The sequence below is a fragment of the Tasmannia lanceolata genome, unplaced genomic scaffold (genome assembly GCF_043159265.1).
Source record: "Tasmannia lanceolata isolate RefF3 unplaced genomic scaffold, GAP_Taslan_0.1 ptg000016l, whole genome shotgun sequence".
NCBI classification, from domain to species: Eukaryota; Viridiplantae; Streptophyta; class Magnoliopsida; order Canellales; family Winteraceae; genus Tasmannia; species Tasmannia lanceolata.
Genome location: NW_027518693.1, coordinates 3884245 through 3904478, shown reverse-complemented (window position 1 = coordinate 3904478; position 20234 = coordinate 3884245). Strand labels below are relative to the sequence as shown.

Below are 20234 nucleotides of genomic sequence, written 5' to 3'. Positions count from 1 at the left end.
CACATTCAATAACTACAGTTAATTGAGGAAGAAGAGGACTTTTTAAGAGTCAAGGTAGGAGTGCGACTGCGGTAAAAAAACGTGAGAGAGATTTGTGGGCATGGCTCTCGTCGTTATATGCGGGCAGCCCTGCAGCGGGAAATCAACGGCTGCGATTTGCCTCTCTGAAGCCCTCCAAGCCCTAGAATTCTCGTCGTTATATGCGGGCAGCCCTGCAGCGGGAAATCAACGGCTGCGATTTGCCTCTCTGAAGCCCTCCAAGCACTAGAATTCAAACCAACGGTCAGGATCATCGACGAATCCTCTCTCCATCTCGGTCGCAATCAAAGCTACGCCGGTAAAATCCCTCTCTCTCTCTCTCTCTAACCATGTGTAAATCCATATGATTGTATGAAGTAGAATTTTAGGGTTTGTTTGGATGTACGCCCAAATTGCAAATTGGGTTCAATTTGGACCCTTTCAAATTGGAGTGTATTTGTAAGTTGATGACTATTTTTATAGATTTTTTTTCCTAAAAAACTAGAATTTTTCAAGGAGGGTGGAGGGAGGATTGCAATTTCATGATGAAAACTTGATAAAACAGCTCTAGGTTGTAATATCTGTCTAAAAAATCAAATATATAGATCCTTAATGCTTGATCAAAACTTTGATTCATGAGGTTTCTCTGTCCTAAACCAAAATTCCATGCTAAACTTTCAATTGAAGACTCAGATTTTTACAACAATAAAAAAATATGTGCTCTCTCTCTCTCTCTCTCATTTCCTAACACCCACTACCCTAAAACACATAGCCATAACTACATAAAAACTACATTCTAACCCAGCCCACATACATCATAATGACATTCACGCAACTAGAACGGGCCATTATCTATCAATGTCCTAGACAAGACACATGATTGATTGTCTTAGTATCATGGTTTTAAATTTCCATCGAAACTGACATGAAATGACCAAAATGTTTCCATTTCCATCCCAACTGAAACACATACTGAAATTGAAGTGAATTAGTGGTATGCTATATTAGTATCTGTTACATAATTATATTTATATGAATTGCAATTGAAATGTAATATATTATGTATAAATATTTATATGAATTACATGTGAAATGTGCTTTGCTCGGGGGGAAAGTGGAGTGGTTTGGTCACTTTTGTTCAGAAGAGACTTTTTTGACAGAGAACTTGATTCAGTGGGCAGGCTGTTTGCTATGCTGGAGAAGATCTATATCAAACGCTCTGGTGCGGACAAACGAATATGGATCTGGAACTCGGGAGGGGATTTCTCAGTCAAATCTTTCTATCATCTGTTGGTGCCAAGTTCTTCACCCTCCAAAGTAGCCAAGGTATGGAGCATCCATGTTCCTCCTTGGGTGCAAGTTTTTGCATGGGCGGCTATTTTACGAAGGATTCAAATGGTGGATTTCTTGAGGAAGCTCAACATTTTGATTATCGATCATTGTCCCTTATGCATAGAGGAGGGTGAATCGGTAGACCATTTGCTATTGCAATGTAGGGTAGCCATAGAGGTATGGAACAGGTTGCTGTACAGGTTTGGCGTAGCATGGGTCCTCCCAGCTAAGGGTGTCAATTTTGGCTCGGGTTCGGAAGCTCGCTCGAGCTTGGCTCGAAAAAAGCTCGGCTCGAGCTCGGCTCAAATCCTTAATGAGCCGAGCCGAGCCGGCTCGCCAGGCTCGTTAAGCTTAACGAGCCGAGCCCGATTTAGGCCAGGCTCGGCTCGGTTCGTTAAGAATTTAATATATTTAAATATATATATTATATATTAATATATACACTAAATGGGTTGTCCAGGGAGTGAAAGGGGGAGGCAAAATATGCCACTTCATTTTTGGAACCCCATTTGTTACTTGGACCACCCCCCATAGTGTAAAAAAAGTAGTCAAATTATACTAGATAGGGCTGTCCAGGGAAGAAGAGGGGTGTGAACTTAATATAACCCGAGCTCGGTAAGGCTCGCGAGCCTGACCGAGCCGAGCCTGAGCCGAGCTTTTGAGCTTAACGAGCCTGGCCAAGCTCGGCTCGGCTCGGCTCGTTTACACCCCTACTCCCAGCCAAACTAGAAGATTTGTTTGAGAGTTGGGATTCACTCCTTGGAAAGGGAAAGAGAAAGGGAAATGCCTTTGGAAGGTGTCTTTCTTGCAGTCATTTGGGTTCTGTGGAAAGAAAGAAACGCTAGAGTCTTCAAAGGTTTCGTTTCGAAGACCTCTCTTTCTTTTCAATAAGGTTATTGCTCTCATTATTTCCTGGGTGAGAACAACTCCTAGCTTTGCATTTGTATCGGCTTTCAACCTTTGGTATGGGTGGAAGGTTATATGTAATGGAGAGAGGGAAGCACCTAAAGTAGATCAGATTTGGGAACCTCCTTCTCAAGGAGCCTTGAAACTAAATTTTGATGAATCTAGCATGGGTAACCCGGGTCCTTCCGGAATTGGGGGAGTATTAAGAGATGATCAAGGTATCGTTAAATGGGCTTACTCGGGCCCCATTGGGGTATCGGATTCTAATGAGGCTGAGGTGAGAGCAGCTCACTATGGCATTAAGTTGTTATCCAGTGATGAATTGGGGAAGGTTGAAATTGAAGGAGATTCGAAGAATGTGATAAGTTGGATTAGTGGATCACACTCTGTCGGTCTGTCCCATGGATTTGCACCGTGGTTCGATGAAATCCAAGATATTTTTGGTGGCCCTCTTACCATGGCATATCATGTTAAAAGATCTGCTAATGGAGTAGCCGATAAGCTAGCCAAGGATGGAGTAGTTAGGGATTGCATGCAATCCTTTGACCATCTTCCTCCTTGATCTTCTCTCTTGTTTTCTGTTCCTGTATCTCTTTGTTTTTTCTTTTGTATATTCTTCTGGGCTCTTTGGCCTCTATTAATAGATCATATTTACCTCTTCAAAAAAAAAAAAAAGAAGAAGAAGAAGAAGTTAATAATGCACATGTTACTCTTTTTTTTTCTTTTTTTTTTTAAAATGCTAGCCACTATATTAAAAAAGACCCAGATGGTCAAAGTACAACGAAAGAAAGAATGATCAACACAAAATACAAAAAAGATTCATGGAGGGAGAGAATCATAGAGGGCGAGAGAGTCCTTGAAGACTCCTCCTCTAGCTAACCCATCCACCATCTGATTAGCGGAACACAGCACGTGAAGAAACACAACATCCATGGAATCCACCCAATCAAACAATTCATCGAACCATCTATCAATTCTCCACGGCGGCTTTTGAGATCTATTGAGCCATCGAATAACATTGGATGAATCCCCTTCAACTACTATATTATTGAAACGGTTTTTCATAGCAAAACTTTGTGAAAATTAATCTGAGATTAGTGAAAATTAATCTGAGATTATTGAACATGAATGCACATGTTACTATTAATACAATTAATCTGAGATTAGTGAAAATCCCAAAACTTATCAAAGCTTTTTGGGCAGATCCTTGAACCAATTGGTTTCCTCCAAAGAGATCGAGACTTGGGTCAACGTCTTGTGGTTCTTTGGATTAAAAGTCATGGAAACCACATTTTTTGGGTTGGCAATTGCATTATTATAAAGAGTATGGTAGCAGACATGGAGCTGTGTAGAGGAGCATGCCACTGGTGCACTGTACTATCATGGTATCCGAGCACATTTTTTTTTTCATTGATCCATTTTGAAAGGCTCTTGCTTGCCACAATCTTCTTTTGGGTCTTTAACTCAAATGGAAGAGTACTTGGGAAACATGGCCTAATGTTTCTCAAGAGTATGGTGGTTCGAATCCACCAAGATTCTTAATCTCTTCTGCTAGTATGGTATTAAAATGCAGTATCTGATATTAGAACAAGGGATCTTCACCTTCTCTCTCATACTCATTATAGGTAATGGTTGTTGCAATGGTTGGTTGTGAAGTTAAGAAACCAGCACCATGCTCTGTATATTAGTGATATTGCAGTTTGTGTAATGGCAACCTAATTTCTAGTCATTGTAATTGGTATAGCAGAATTCTGCTACACGTGCATTTTGTTGTCTTTATGAATGCTATGAAAACAAGGATGCGAAATTTTGACACACAAGTTTACGGATTTGAGTGCTTGTGTTAAGATGGCTCTCAATGTCTAATTCAATTGGATTGGCTTTCAATTGTGGAATTTTGTCACATGAGTTCCATATCTTTTGACTTGAGACTTGATAAATGTGCTGGCATAATTTTTGCCTTGGAATTATTCATCCATCTTTGCCTTTAGAACATTTGTCGCACACACTGGTGAATGTTTAATTTGTCTCCACGGATTGGAAATAGTGTCCGGAATCTAACCAGTTGAACCTAAAAATAGAAATACAATCATGAGCACATCAAGTATGAATATATGCAAGGCTGAGTCAAGTTGAAGGAGGCAGTTGTCATAAACTAATTGAGTAAGAAGTTTTCAAAAACGATTGCCAGGGAACTCTTTCAAATCCAAATATTCAGCTTCACACATGCATATGGATATATTGGTGCCTTGACCCACTATTCAAGACATTATAGAAGAGAGGCATCACCCCATGCAAGTCTAAGCCTCTTATGCCACCATCATTATTTAAGCAAATATTCAAAGAGTGAGTCTGTAGTGCCAGCTAACTGCAACTCAATAAAATTCTGATTTTGTGCAGTTCAACATCCAGTTGTAAGCACAATTGCAGAACTGTTAAAGAAGAGTTTTAATAACAATGAAAGTTTGACTCAGGCCCACCAATGGATGTTCTAATTAGCTCAGAACCACAATCCAAAACTGATCCTCCTTGGTGATGTTTCAGGCTTGTTCTTTGGAAAGGCTAATAAATCACATGTAGAAATATTACTTGATCAATTTGAGTCTAAAACAAACAACGACCACATAATGTAATTACATGCACAATCCTTTAAGGACTTAATTTTAGTGGCTGTTGATCATCACAAATAAATTCTCTACTAGACAAAAGTTAAGAAAACATGAGCACTTCTCATGACAGGACAGCAAGCACACGTCCTTGCACTAGAATATCTGTGACAAAATGGATGTAGGATCACTGATTCTTCGTAATATTTATATCAAGAGGTAGAAATTTATTTCTTCTTTTCTTTTACAGAGCTTTAGATAAGCAACTTCCGTTCCATATGGAGATCTTATAAGCTCGAGTAGTTCAAGAGGGAACTAAATGTATATCTCGTGGACATTGGAAGCAGGATTCCCACACACATCAACAATTAGTAGATCCAAACTAGAATTGAAGATTAAGGCCTTTAAGAAAAAGGAGATGTGGAAGAGCTCTCAGTAATCCTCTTGATGTGTAGTATATACCAGTAAAACAGAGCCTCATGTGACGAATTAGACATAGGTCTATTAGAGCTTATGTCCAGAAGTATTCGGATCTGATATATTTCAAGTACCTGCGTCAATAGTCTCATGAGAAACTTGCAAATCCAAATCATATGTTAAATAACATAGTACTAGATGATGTAGCCTTCTAAAACTGCATTTAGGCTAAATGCAGTTCGAGTACAGTGATTCACACATTCCAAAGACCGACTAATAGTGATTCACATGTACAACTTATAATGGCCTAACACCACATCTTTCTCAGGCATTTCATCAAATTCCTGTCATGCGACATCTGAAGGGAAAAAAAGGACCTTGGTGAACTTGAACCACCATCCTCTTGAGAAATAACATCTCAAGTGCTCTTCCAATTTGAGCTAAAGACCCACAATGTACGATACTTATGATAATAATATAAGAGGGACCGAACAAATCAAAGCATGCAAGAGTTCGAGTCATGGAAGGGGCGACCTATGGACAGGACTATCTGAAGAGTGCTACCTGGTAAAAAAAGCCTTAGTGAAAGTCACAAGAGTGAAGTTGCCTCAGAGTGTGCCGCCGCAGAAGGGGAGACCTGTGGAAATGGCTACCTGGAAAAAAGACCGGAGTGAAAGCCGTCACAGAGTGGGCCGCCGTGGACGGCCGACTCGGAAGCATGGTGGGCCTAGGTCCTTACCGATACGCCAAAAGCTCCAGAGCTGATGGAACGCGTTAGGCAAGGCCCTCTAAACCTGTCCCATACCAGGTTGGGTCCCACCCAATCCCATACCTAGGCGGGCCCCCACTCAGGATAGTAACAGAGAGGAGATCGAGCGGAGGGGAGGGGAGATCGAGGGTGGCGTTGAGTAGAAACCCTAGTCTTTCCCCTTTTTCTTCTGTGCTCAATCTCTTTTCTTATGGTCGTTTTGAAGAGAGAGGAACTCGACTGGAATATCGGTTTTTTTTAAAGGAATAGAAGGGCTCGATTGTCATTTATAATTTGTTTTTTTAACAAACGTGATACACAGGGGACCCGCTTACACATCCAATGGAATGATGTTTCTCGCTCAGCTCCATAGGATCATCCCAACCCTTCGAACTGTGGAGGTGAAAGAGAGGAAAATGTGCGGGTATAAATTTGCCCACTTGTCTATGTAGACGAACCCAACTAGTGTGAGGTAACTTAGTCAATTTGAGCCGGGTGGATTCTTTCACCTCCTTTATGAAAATTTTAAAGGATTGATTAGCCGACCCCAACTATTTTGGGACAAAGGCTTAGTTGAGTTGAGTAGTCAGTTACATAAATTCCAGATTATTTCCCAGCAAAAAATAACATTTTAGAATCCGTACAACTAATATGAACAGAGGAGGGGTGGGCATATCAACATCGTGGGGGTCGGTCGCTGCCAAAATGTACTGAAGAGGGTAGAGTAGAGAGTGGGGATTTCATAGAAGGCTTACTGAATATGGACGATGATATTTTCGCCCCCCGTAGGATAATGAGCCCACAATTCATGTTTAAGAGAGGGGCGCATTATCCTACATTTGGGTGAAAAAATAATCTTCCCATATGCATGCTAATTTCATTTTAAATTTAGAATCTTTGTCATTGGGTATTAACGGTACATAACACTAGGGGTGTAAACGGATCGAATTCAAATCGGATATGGCTATATCCAAATTCGATTACTGTATACACTGTCCAAATTCAGATTCGGATTCGAATTCGACGGATATTTAATATCAATTACCAAATTCGATTCCAGCGGATATTGTTCGAATTCGGATATTATCCGTATCCGTTTATCCGGTAAATTCGAACATTTTATTGCAGCACTTTTTCTTTCTTCTCCTTCTTACTCCTCGAATGAATTTTTCTAACCCTAAAACCAGACCACCCAAAACACTTTTGTTTTTTTTTTTCTAAAAGAAAAATTCACTTTTCTTTTAGAAACAAAAGATAGTGTGTCATTACTAAAAATAAATATTAATGATATTATTAATAGATATTATTAATAATAAATAAAAAAGCATGTACTTCTTGAATTCGGATGTTAAATGGATCGGATATACCATTTACCAGATTCGCATCCGCTAAGAGCCGGATATCTCATAAACGGATTCGGATAATATCCGCTTGAAACGGATTCAGACAATATCAGCTTGAAACGGATTCTGATGCGGACGGTTATCGAATTTTTGAATATCCATTTGCACTCCTACATAACACTCGAAATAATTCAGCCAATCAGAATTGAGGAAAACCAAAAAAAAAAGAAAAAAAGAAAAAAGAAAGAGAGAGTGGTAGGGTGCAAATATCAAAACAAGGGAGCTTTACGGATATCATTTCTCTTTGCTTGAGGTCATGGGTTTGGCACCAGTCCTAATTTCCGACCATCCAAAATACAAATCTCTGGTCATTCATTCTTCAATTCAGCGGTTTTCCATTGTTTAATGAAACTAAGAGAAATTATGGGAGCAATTCTTCCTCCAAACTTTGGGTTCCAAAATTATAAGGACACCCCCAACGCCACCCACTTCGTGACCATGGCCGTATCTCTTCGGGTCGGCGATTTCATTAATCTCCGCAAAAACCAGTTAGGGTTTTTCCTTCGATCCTCCTTCCAGGTATAACTCAACCCTTCTCTCAATTCTAACTCAATCCCACCTTTTGTTTGCATTTCTTTCTTTACAAGTTATTTTTTTAGTTTTTTTTCTAAAACCTTTAGAAGTTATTTTTTTAGGTTTTTCTAAAACCTAAGATCCTGTTTGGATTGCAGGAATTTTCTAGAAATGTTTGAAAAGGAAATTTTTTTTCCGAAATCTCATACTTTTCCATTGTTTGATTACATATGAAAAAAGTGACTTGAATCACCACAGTTCAAAATTTATTTACATCGACCTTTAATTTATAATGATGTCGCTAAAAATTTACTATTTTTCTCTAAATTGTTGAAACAAAAAAAAAAATCTAGGAAAATTTTCCCTCAAGAAATATTTTTCTTGCAATCCAAACTGTAAAGCCTCTTCCTAAAACGCTTGAGGGAGGGAGGGAAGGTTTCTTCTTGGAGTTTTTCTCCCGGGTTTTTTTTCTCGGGTTTTCTCATGTACAGTCTTGGTTGAGAGGATAAGGGAAAGGGCTGTGGTTTGCGGGTTTTTGTTAATCCGTTGCGATCCTTGTAATTTTATTTTCTCGTAGTGAAGATTGTGTTCTTTCTCGTGGATGTAGGCATCTTTGCCGAACCACGTAAAATCTTGGTGTTCATCTTGTGGCTTGTGTTTATTTTTACTTTTATGTCTATTTGTGCACAATCAGATCGGACTTTCCTGGCAGATTTTTCTCAACACTTCTTTTCATCCCTGAAATCAACAGGAGTTCTACTTCTATCATTCTAAGCATTTGCACGGAATCAAAGATGTCTGGAGTGGAAGAGTGCTTTTATCAAATAGGATCAGTTTTCTGGAAAGACTCTCTGATGTTTTCTCAGCAACATCTTCATCTTGCTTATTTTACATCAATGAGAAAAAGGGGAAGGACACAGGAGATCGAGGAAAGTCCTCTTTCCAAACATTTATCAATAATTCTTTCAATGGAAGGCTATGGACCAATGTCCTCATTGTCGTTAATGTTATGTGAGTCTCACTTTTCCATGAATAGTTTGAAACAACCAATTACCCCCAGAGCTTAAGCTGTTAGAGTTTGTGTTATTTATTCATTTATACTTAAACACTCCCCTCACATGGCACCCCTCTTTTTTCGGTTGGCTGTACATGTGAATTTTTAATATCAAGGAGTTGTTCGGTTTTGAACACAGTACCTACCGTGAGGCAATAGCTCTGATACCATGTGAAACAACCAATTACTCTAAAAGCTTAAGTTGTTAGAATTGGTGTTATTTATTCACTTTTACTTCTACAAATAGGAATGCAAGTAATTACGTAGTTTCTTATTATATATTGTGTTGGAATATAATCAATTTTCCTTTAGCATGGTATCGTAGCCATTTCCAGGCATAATTGGATGCTTAAACATCTGGTTTTTGGTTTTCTGGACATTGGTTGAATTTGGAGTTCATGTACACATAACCCCCTACAGAAAAGGTTGAATCGATTTCAGACAGTGAAATGAAGGCTGTTTTGAACTTTTCTAAATAATATTTGCTTTGGTTTGGGAGAATTCATAACACTCAATCGGAAAAGATTGACCTTCTCTCATTTTTGGTGTCGCTGTTGTGTGTGATATCTTAATCCCTCTGAAATGCACCAGATACGCAAACTATTTCTACAACTTCCTTTTATGCTGACTGCTTTGTTGAGCTCTCTGTTCCCACCACTTAAAGTACACAGCCTATATGTTGATACATTTTCTATCAAAACAGAGCACCTATCAAAACAACTTATTGAAAATTGCGATCTCCTTGCCTAGAAAAATTCCTCAATTTATTTACGCAGACTCGTTTTGTTCATGCAAAACACCATTGATTTTATCATACAATTCCATACAATATTTGCTCCAACCTTTTGCTACCACCATTGACTCCTTGTAAATTTTGCAGTAGTCATGGGACCTAGACAATGGCACCTTGATAAACCTATTCTTTCTGAACAGGATAACTCCTACCCTTATAGTTTTGGTTCTAGTATGCGTTTCAACTTCGGGTTCGGTATGCATTTCGATAGGGATGGAAATAGAAATATTTCGGTTGTTTCATGTTGATTTTGGTAGAAATTTAAAACCATGGAACGAAGGAGGCAACAACCTAATACAGCACTTAACCACAAAAATCTCAGCTTCATTAGAAGCCTTAATACTTGCCAGCCCAGAATAAGCCATTCTGAAAGCATCATCATGCCCTTAATGATACCCTGATACCCATTAGGCCAAGATTTCCTATGGTGGGGCTATCAAAGTTAAGCTTAAACACACCCACTTGCGGGGAACCAATGGGGAAACAGGGTATCATACACATGAGAACTATTGACCCACTAAATGATATTGCTAAAGGCCGTGTTTCATTACGCGGCCCCAATGTACCACCACCAAAATGAGTTTATACAGCATTATATGCAACCGTTTCATGACTAATTGGGTTTCATGACAATGGTTGGACTTCCTATGGTGTTATCATTTCCTGTGCTTAATCGGGGACAGGCTACATTTTTTATCGCTTTGGGGACAGACAACTTCATCTTTTTGTATCACTTTCTGTGGCTTTTCGTATCTTTTTGAAGATTTTGGATGCAAAGATGTGAATCACCTCTTTATTTTGTGATGTCCCCAGGGTTTTTGTTGCTCAGATTGCAACCCAAGGGAAGCTGATGTTGTGGGGAGCCAAGGTTGAAATATAGATATGCATTTTCAAGCATTCTTTTTCTTGAGCTCAACTCAGTTGCATCGATTGGTATGTATGCAGATCAATAGCCTCATCGATGATGGACAATTATGGAGATTGGTTACTTCATCATTTCTACCCTCTACCATATGATATCGGAAATTTTTACCGATCAAGTGCTTCTTAGAACGGCAGCTTCTATAAGGTATTTGCACTCTAGAGTTTCCCACAACTCTTTGGCAGATTCAATTCTAAAGAAAACATCAAACAGTTGATTACTGAGACAACTCAGAATGTGACCTTTGCAGAGATAGTTATCTCTTTGCCTTCTGAGTGAGATGAGTTTTAGCAGGTTCTTCTTCATTTTCCAATAGTTTTGGTTCTCTTAAAATGTAATCAAGGTTTAGAAAAGTTAAGAAGAATTTCATCTTCTCTTGCCATCTTCCAAAATCAAAACCATCAAATTTTTCTGGTCTCTCGGTTTGTCCAGACATGGTGGTTCAATTTCAGAAAACAAAATCCCAAAATTACAGATTTAAGATTTGCTTTAAGATTGTTAGAAAATAGTATTGCAATCTGTAATTTTGGGATCCGAAATATACCAGTATAGCTCCATAGAAGATGAACTGATATATCAACAGATGCTAAAAACCAGCAATAATAAATCTGCAAACAAAACAAAAGAAGAAACAACTTATCGAGTTGAGGCACGAAGGATGTTCGCTATCCTTAAGTCCAATCTCGCCCCCACTATGACGAATCAACGGTGCAATCAGGGGTGAGCACTCAATGGTTTTGAAAATCTTGGGTCGGCGGTGTGGGATAGAGACCATGTGAGCTGCTCGAGATGTTTTAAAAGATCAATGGTTTTGATTGCACATGTATGCACCTGGCTATGTGGGACCCTAGAGGTGATCCTTGTTGGGGTTAATGTGTGGGGCCCACATGGACCCACACGTTTAAGTTCGACGCCTGACTTCTACAACTCTTTCGCTCGGTCCATTATAGATCTACCATCTACCATATGATATCGGAAATTTTTACCGATCAAGTGCTTCTTAGAACGGCAGCTTCTATAAGGTATTTGCACTCTAGAGTTTCCCACAACTCTTTGGCAGATTCAATTCTAAAGAAAACATCAAACAGTTGATTACTGAGACAACTCAGAATGTGACCTTTGCAGAAATAGTTATCTCTTTGCCTTCTGAGTGAGATGAGTTTTAGCAGGTTCTTCTTCATTTTCTAATAGTTTTGGTTCTCTTAAAATGTAATCAAGGTTTAGAAAAGTTAAGAAGAATTTCATCTTCTCTTGCCATCTTCCAAAATCAAAACCATCAAATTTTTCTGGTCTCTCGGTTTGTCCAGACATGGTGGTTCAATTTCAGAAAACAAAATCCCAAAATTACAGATTCAAGATTTGCTTTAAGATTGTTAGAAAATAGTATTGCAATCTGTAATTTTGGGATCCGAAATATACCAGTATAGCTCCATAGAAGATGAACTGATATATCAACAGATGCTAAAAACCAGCAATAATAAATCTGCAAACAAAACAAAAGAAGAAACAACTTATCGAGTTGAGGCACGAAGGATGTTCGCTATCCTTAAGTCCAATCTCGCCCCCACTATGACGAATCAACGGTGCAATCAGGGGTGAGCACTCAATGGTTTTGAAAATCTTGGGTCGGCGGTGTGGGATAGAGACCATGTGAGCTGCTCAAGATGTTTTAAAAGATCAATGGTTTTGATTGCACATGTATGCACCTGGCTATGTGGGACCCTAGAGGTGATCCTTGTTGGGGTTAATGTGTGGGGCCCACATGGACCCACACGTTTAAGTTCGACGCCTGACTTCTAATAGAAAGTCTCCCACTAAGGCCATGGACCCCCACACGTTTAAATTGGAAGCCCGACTTCTCGTAAAGTCTTCCACTTAGGCCATGATTTCGTTTCGTGATAAATTATTGTCGGGTGTTCTTATATATATTAAGAACACTTCCATTCAAAAAAAAATGTTAAGAACACTTGAATATAAAGTCAATAAAGATATATAGCTTTTCTATAGAAGCTTATTCAATCAGAATTTACATGGAATTAAATTATTCCGGGCATTTACCCCCCGGTCCACCAAATAAGATATAATAACCCCCAACAGGAGGAACCTCTAGAGGCCCCATCACACTGTAACAATTACGGCTCTCTACGTAGGTAATTACTTCTTCATCGTGAAGTTCTCGATACTTGCCATCTCTGTCTATAAGTTGAATGTTTCCAATGTAACTTGCCTTGGTATATCCTTCATCTGGAAAACGGCCACTCCCCATCGGAGGCCAAGCTTCAGTTCCTGCGTTGAAAACTTCTCCACCCCACTGAACAGTCTTAGCATAATCAGCAAACTCAGAATGGAAGAGATTCTTAGGCCAATATCCAATTCGTCTATTAGGTCCTAACAACAACCACCAATCTTTACTCTCCGGATCCTATAATGAACAGAACAAAAGAATGAAAAGGTCAGTTTCAAGTAGTCTCTTAATCTATATTTTCTTTTTCTTTTCTTTCTGACATTAATTTGTCAATTGAGACGATCAATCATATGAGTGTGACTGTTAAGCTAATAAAAAATTTATGGTAAAAGTTATTTGGAATCACCTTGAAAACTGTGAAATCATCATCAATTTGGGTTCCATTATACTCACAACTTGTTTTTAATACCATGCCCAAGGGTAATGACTTGCTAACTTGTACGAACCCTGGGCAAAGAACGTCATCACAACCTGTATTATGAAAACCATTTGCCTGCATGTATACAGATGAAAATATATATTTAATTAGTGACATACAAATGAGTCATTAATTAAGTTAAGTGGTATAGAAAGTAAGAAGGTTTGAATAATACCGTCCAGTATGAGTGTAGATGAGTATAAGAGTCATTGTATAATGTTGGGTTTACCTGAGAGATTCAAAATAAGAATTCACATACAAAAACTAACGGTAATTATCTACAAAAATCCCACACTTAAAGCTTCTCTAAAATGAGATGGCATAACTTTGTTATAGTCTAAAATTAAATATCAAACATATGCTTCGAGGACAATACTCTCAATATCAGTGCACTTTCCATCTCTCTTCCTGTATATAATGAAATAGAAGTATAACAGTGTGTGTGCAGCCCAAAAACACAGTAGGCCCATATTGTTTGGGTGATCCAAACCATTCATTCATTGATCCTTACGTATATAGGGTGGACAATATAGAAACCTCTACCGATCAGATGGTTAGGATCATCCGATAGAGAAGATTTTTCGGGCACACCCTATATACATAAGGGCCCAACAAATGAACGGTTTGGATCACCCAAACAACACGGACCATCTCATCTAAAACTTTGTCCAAGCATAATGAAAAGGAAGTCCTAGACATGTCTTCAAGCCGTTGACCTATATATGCATGCCTCAATCTTGAGGTATCCGTTCAATTTCAAACCTCGACCAATTGGACCCATCATATACATCTTCGATAATCAAGCAAATAAGCTACTCTGCATTGGATCATAAAGTTATTTTTGTTCATCCAGACAATGTTGATTTTGGTTAAAAGGCTACTCACTACAAATCCAATTTGAATATTTCCGAGGGGGTCACCCATCCAAATATTAGTAGCAGTGTATTGTCTGTCACTGACTTGTGGTCTCCATCTATTGAGGGTTGCTTTGGTACCATAATACTCTCCGATACGCATACTTTGTAACGCAAGCTGCATCGTAAATAAATTTCATTAATCAATTGATGAGGAAGTCTTTCACGAGTATAGAGAGGAGATAACAAGGCACAAGTTAATTAGAGTGATGCTTCGTTAGCAATGTTTTACATAAGTCACTTTAGGATTGAAGCATGCATGTGGCTAAACTAAATCAACCTTGAGGTGTCCCAGATGAAATCTCGTTTAAACTTACACGATATTGAGGGGATACAACCTTTGAAGAATATCTATTCCTGATTGTTTTAAGAGATTTAGAATTGATTAGATCCTGTTTTTGTATCCTCCGGATTGGAACTGTTCCTTGTGGGCAACCTCCGTCCTTGAGCCCAATTTCTACAGAAATACGAACAGATGTAGCTTCTTTGTTAATCATCCCTTTGGGCAACGAACCAGGGCTTATCTGCAAAGAGAAAATTTTCTATCACTATATATGTATAGAAGTATATAACCATTGAGCGATGGGGAGAGGAAAACGTACCTGAATCTTGTGATTCTTTAGCAACGGATGATCGAAAGCTGGTTGTTTGTGGAAAAATAAAAGGGGGCTGAAATGGCCCTTGATCTGACCCTTTTAAATGTGTATTTATTGGTTCTATAGGGATTAGATTTGGGGCAATTGATCTGACCCTTTGTTTTTAATATTATCATAATTAAAAGAGAGATGATTGACTGGGGCAGCGCCCTTGCAAAAATCAGTTTCAAGGGCCCCCCTGCTGGTTAATTTCTGCATAGTGTGGTGCGGAAAAAAATTGAATGGCGCCTAAAAAAGTGGAAACCATGTTGACTTTCCATAAATCAATCAATAAGGGCGCCCTTGAAGCTGAATTTTGCAGGAGCGCCATTCATCCTATCATTCCTCATTAAAATAAGGGATCCAATTTTTTTTCACATCTATGTGATTGGATCGGTAGGCCTAATCAGTAATTAGAAGTCCAGCTGAATGCCAGTGAGAACTCTGAACACTTTGATAAGATGATCCAAGGCCTTTGATCCATTAAGCCTCTTTTTGGGTTTTGCCAATAGAAAACTAAAGGCTAGATTTTGTAGTTCTTTTATCTTGGGTCGGCGGTGTGGGATAGAGACCATGTGAGCTGCTCAAGATGTTTTAAAAGATCAATGGTTTTGATTGCACATGTATGCACCTGGCTATGTGGGACCCTAGAAGTGATCCTTGTTGGGGTTAATGTGTGGGGCCCACATGGACCCACACGTTTAAGTTGGACGCCTGACTTCTAATAGAAAGTCTCCCACTAAGGCCAAGGTCCCCCACACGTTTAAATTGGAAGGCCGACTTCTCGTAGAAAGTCTTCCACTTAGGCCATGATTTCGTTTCGTGATAAATTAGTGTCGGGTGTTCTTATATATATTAAGAACACTTCCATTCAAAAAAAATGTTAAGAACACTTGAATATAAAGTCAATAAAGATATATAGCTTTTCTATAGAAGCTTATTCAATCAGAATTTACATGGAATTAAATTACTCCGGGCATTTACCCCCTGGTCCACCAAATAAGATAGAATAACCCCCAACAGGAACCTCTTGAGGTCCCATCACACTGTAACAATTAGGGCTCTCTACGTAATTAAGTACTTCATCACCGTGAAGTTCTTGATAGTTGCCATCTTTGTCTATAAGTTGAATGTTTGCAATGTAACTTGCATTATTATACCCTTCATTTGGAAAACGGTCACTCCCCATGGGTGGCCAAGCTTCAGTTCCTGGGTTGAAAACTTCTCCACGCCACTGAATAGACCTAGCATGATCAGCCAACTCAGAAGGGAAGAGATTTTTATGCTTTTGAAATTCTTTTTGTTCGGTTATGTGTTTTTCAATTTTTTTATTTTTTAATTTTGCATTTTTTATGCTTTTACCCTCTTTGAAAAGGGTTTTGGCTTAGGACAATTCCGCTATCACCTAAAACCAATGAAAACTCCTGAAAATCGATGGACAACCCAAAAGAATAAAACCGATAGAAATCCGAAAACCAATAAGGAACCTAGGCCGAAACTAAAGAATGTCCTTAAAAGGTAGAAGGAAGAGTGGGCTCCGAGTAGCCTTTTCGTCTTCCTAAACGTTGAAATCAAAACCAAGACTCCGATAAAGTGAATTTTGGAAACCTAAGCTTCCTCTACGTAGTACACACTAGGAAAACCAAAGGGTCATGGAAGGAACAAGACTTAAGCACTAGGCTCTATGACCCTATTGTTCACATATGTGTGGGGATCTCAAGGATAAACTAAAGTCGAGAACTGAACCTGCCATTGTGCTCTATACATCATTCAAACACATAGAGGGATGCTCTTAGCCGTCCGATCTCCTTGTGATTCTCGGATTTGACTCAAAGATATAGTCGTTGGATCTTTGGTTTGGACTTTCCTCGGAGCGTGTGGCACGTGTATTGTTTTCTATTGTTTTCCCTCACGTGGCACGTGGTATACTTCAGTATTTTTTTAAAAGTACTGGATAGCCTACATCATGGGATGATCCAAACCGTCCATGTGATGGGCCAAAATGTAAATAGGTACTGCCCAAAACTTCATTTCCATAGGATGATCCTAACCCTCCCCTCAGATCTACAGAGGAACTGCATATTATGGAAATATCTATAGATTGGAGGGTTGGGATGATCCTATGGAAACGATTTTTGGGGCACAACCTATTTACGATGTAACATTTTGGATAAGCATTTGAAGTAAGCCCTACGCCATATAAAAACTTGTGTAGAAAAAAATCATTTCCAAATATTTCAAAAAAAAAATCATAGGGAAACTCATGATTTGTCCTCTAGTTTTATGCCAATTCATAGGGGTGGCCAACCGGTTCGGTTCTCGGTTCTCGGTTCCTTTTTTTTCGGTTCTCGGTTCTCGGTTCCATGAACCATAAGAACCGAACCGAACCGTAGTACACAGTAGGACCGAACCGGACCGGACCGAACATAATCGGTTCGGTCCGGTTCGGTTCTTCGGTTCTAATGGTTAATTATTAATTATTAATTATAATTTATAAAAACTTTTAATTAAAGTTATAATATAAGTTATTTTAGGTACGTTTTGGCTTGAGGATTTATCCTTGGATCAAGATGTATCTCATTTATTGTCACTCGTGCTTTGCTATGCGGGTGTCATCTGTTTTGAGAGTTCCTTGGTAGAGCTCCCCTTCACACGTGGATGAACCAGAGGCCGTTGGGAGCTCGTTCCCCATCTCTCTCTTCGGATCGGGGTCCACAACACCTTATGTTCTTGGCCTTGGATTGCAAAGCCTTCAGGCTGATCCACATAAATCTCCTCATCTAATTCACCATTTAAGAATATTTTTTTCACATCCATTTGATGGATTTCCAGGTTATAGATTGCAACTATGGCAATTAATATTCTTATAGTAGTTATTCTGGTTACAGGTGAATAAGTGTCAAAGAAATTCATTCTTTCTTTTTGCGTAAACCCTTTAGCTACTAGTCTAGCTTTGTACTTATCTATAGTCTAGCTTTGTACTTATCTATAGTTCCATCGGTTTTTAGTTTGATGGATTCACAGGAGACAGATTTGTCAAGATCCATGTCCCATTACTCATAATTGAGTCTATTTGACTCTTGACAGCTTCTTTCCAGAGTGAAGAGTCTGGTAATGACATTGCCTCTTTATATGTCTTTGGATCTCCTTCTAGAAGATAAGCAATGAATTCTGGACCAAAGTTTTTCTCCATTCTTGCCCTTTTACTTCTTCTAGGCTTTACTGATTTCTCAGTCACATTATGGTCTTTATCTATAGATTCAATAGGTCTTTTAAGTGTGTTATCAGTTGGACTAGCCTTGTAAGGAAAAATAGTTTCAAAAAATTCAGCCTCTCTAGATTCAATTATAGTGTTAGGTTGCATATCTGCATGTTCAGATCTATTTATTAAGAACATATATGCACTACTATTATGTGCATATCCAATGAATGCACAATGTACAGTCTTAGGACCTAACTTAAAACTCTTAGGATATGAAATCCTAACTTTAGCTAAGCACCCCCACACTTTAAAGTATTTAAAATGTGGTTTCTGATTCTTCCATAACTTGTAAGGAGTTTTGTCAGAATCCTTAAAGGGTATTTTGTTTAAGATACAACAAGCCGAGAGAAGAGCTTCTCCCCTTAAGTTCTGAGGTAAGCCTGAACTTCCTAAGATTGAATATACCATGTTTACTAAAGTTTGGTTTTTACGTTCAGCAACTCCATCTTGTTGAGGAGAATAAGGTGCAGTTACTTGATGAATAATTCCATGATTTTCATAAAAATTACTGAATTCATTAGAGGTGTATTCACCTCCTCTATTAGATGTCAAGATTTTAATTCTCTTTTTTAGTTGGTTTTCTACTTTAGATTTATAGGTGATAAATTTCTCAAATGACTCATCTTTATTTCTAATAAGATATACAGTATAATACCTGGAAAAATCATCTATAAACGTGATGAAGTACCTTTTTTCACCTCTAGTAATTACATTGTTTAAATCACACACATCACTGTCAATTAAACCTAGAAGTTCAGTTTTCCTTTCTTCTATTTTGTGAAAAGGTTTCTTTGTATACTTTGATTGCACACATATTTCACATTTATCTGCTAAATGATTACTCTTAGGAATTAGACCTATGGTCATCATTTTCTTTAAAAAAGTGTAATTAACATGACCTAGTCTATCATGCCATAAACAAATAGAGTCAGTAATATAAGCAGAAGAAGATGAAACTTTATTCATGATGTTTTCAAATACATTCAGTTTGAAGAGTCCCTCACTCGAATAACCTTTGCCTATAAAGTCACCATTTTTAGTGATTACAAACTTATCTGCCTCAACAACAAGTTTAAAGCCTTTCTTGATCTGAGGTGACCCAAACACCAGATTCTTCCAAATTTCTGGTACATGAAGGACATCACAGAGTTTTAAGACTTTTCCAGATGTTAGCTTCAACAGAACTGCCAGACATGGTGGTTCAATTTCAGAAAACGAAATCCCAAAATTACAGATTCAAGATTTGCTTTAAGATTGTTAGAAAATAGTATTGTAATATGTAATTTTGGGATCCGAAATATACCAGTATAGCTCCATAGAAGATGAACTGATATATCAACAGATGCTAAAAACCATCAATAATAAATCTGCAAACAAAACAAAAGAAGAAACAACTTATCGAGTTGAGGCACGAAGGATGTTCGCTATCCTTAAGTCCAATCTCGCCCCCACTATGATGAATCAACAGTACAAATGGGCATCTCGGCGTATGCCTCCAGGATACAACAACACTCGCTCCAAGGGTGGGCACTCACGCAGCCCGGATGCCTTAGAACTCGCTTATATGTGCCAAAGATGCCTTGATCAGAAAACTTTTTGGGGGGATACAGAAGTTGCAAAGAAAACAGAAAGAAAAAAGAACGAGAAGAGAGGAAGACTTTCCGCTTGGGATATCTTCTCCTCTCTCTAAATCCGACTTTTATAGAAATGAAAGGATCCGTTGGAAAGTGAAACGTTGCAATAATTAACGTTTCCTAAACGGCCCGCTAAGTACGTGGAGACATTTCCAAACGGACACTTAAACGGTAACAAAATTATTATGAAAAGTAATAAGATAGGAAATAGGAAAAAATAAAAGAAAAACTTCGAGCCCACGCGCGCGGCCGAGCCGAGCGACGCGCGTGTATGGTATGGTCTAGCCCACCGGGCCACCCGACGGCTAATGCACGAGGGTCTCCCCTTTTCCTCTTTCTTATTTACAAGACTATGAGAGTGAGAGTATATATGGCCACTCTCCCTTTCTCAAACTTCCCATCTTGGATTAAAGG

General features: G+C 38.6%; 2 protein-coding genes and 1 long non-coding RNA gene across 5 annotated transcripts in view; 2 read left to right on the top strand and 1 right to left on the bottom strand.

Moving 5' to 3' along the window:
• LOC143848121 (elongation factor) overlaps positions 1 to 20234 on the top strand; it is an 81913-nt gene that overhangs the window by 19433 nt on the left and 42246 nt on the right. The window lies entirely within an intron of this gene.
• LOC143848668 (uncharacterized) lies at positions 55 to 11017 on the top strand. Of its 2 annotated transcripts, XR_013235445.1 has the most exons (4): positions 55 to 337; positions 8695 to 8954; positions 10604 to 10658; positions 10736 to 11017. It is a non-coding gene; the product is annotated as an uncharacterized LOC143848668 (long non-coding RNA). The 2 variants fall into 2 exon arrangements; XR_013235444.1 differs by lacking the exon at positions 8695 to 8954.
• Positions 12693 to 15028, bottom strand: LOC143849189 (protein neprosin-like). The gene is made up of 6 exons (XM_077358243.1): positions 14892 to 15028; positions 14607 to 14813; positions 14261 to 14407; positions 13551 to 13604; positions 13304 to 13450; positions 12693 to 13134 (listed from the first exon to the last, which is right to left on the bottom strand). Exons 2-6 carry the CDS (start codon positions 14784 to 14786, stop codon positions 12754 to 12756), a joined length of 909 nt encoding a protein of 302 aa, XP_077214358.1. The 5' UTR covers positions 14787 to 14813; positions 14892 to 15028; the 3' UTR covers positions 12693 to 12753.

Bases quoted from the DNA above. Each gene is read 5' to 3' on its own strand.
- LOC143849189 (XM_077358243.1), bottom strand. From the start codon at position 14,786: ATGATTAACAAAGAAGCTACATCTGTTCGTATTTCTGTAGAAATTGGG. The intron at 14,408-14,606 runs GTAAGTTTAAAC...TTTACGATGCAG, and splicing joins TTGTATCCCCTCAATATCGT to CTTGCGTTACAAAGTATGCG. The intron at 13,451-13,550 runs GTATTATTCAAA...GTATACATGCAG, and splicing joins ATCTACACTCATACTGGACG to GCAAATGGTTTTCATAATAC.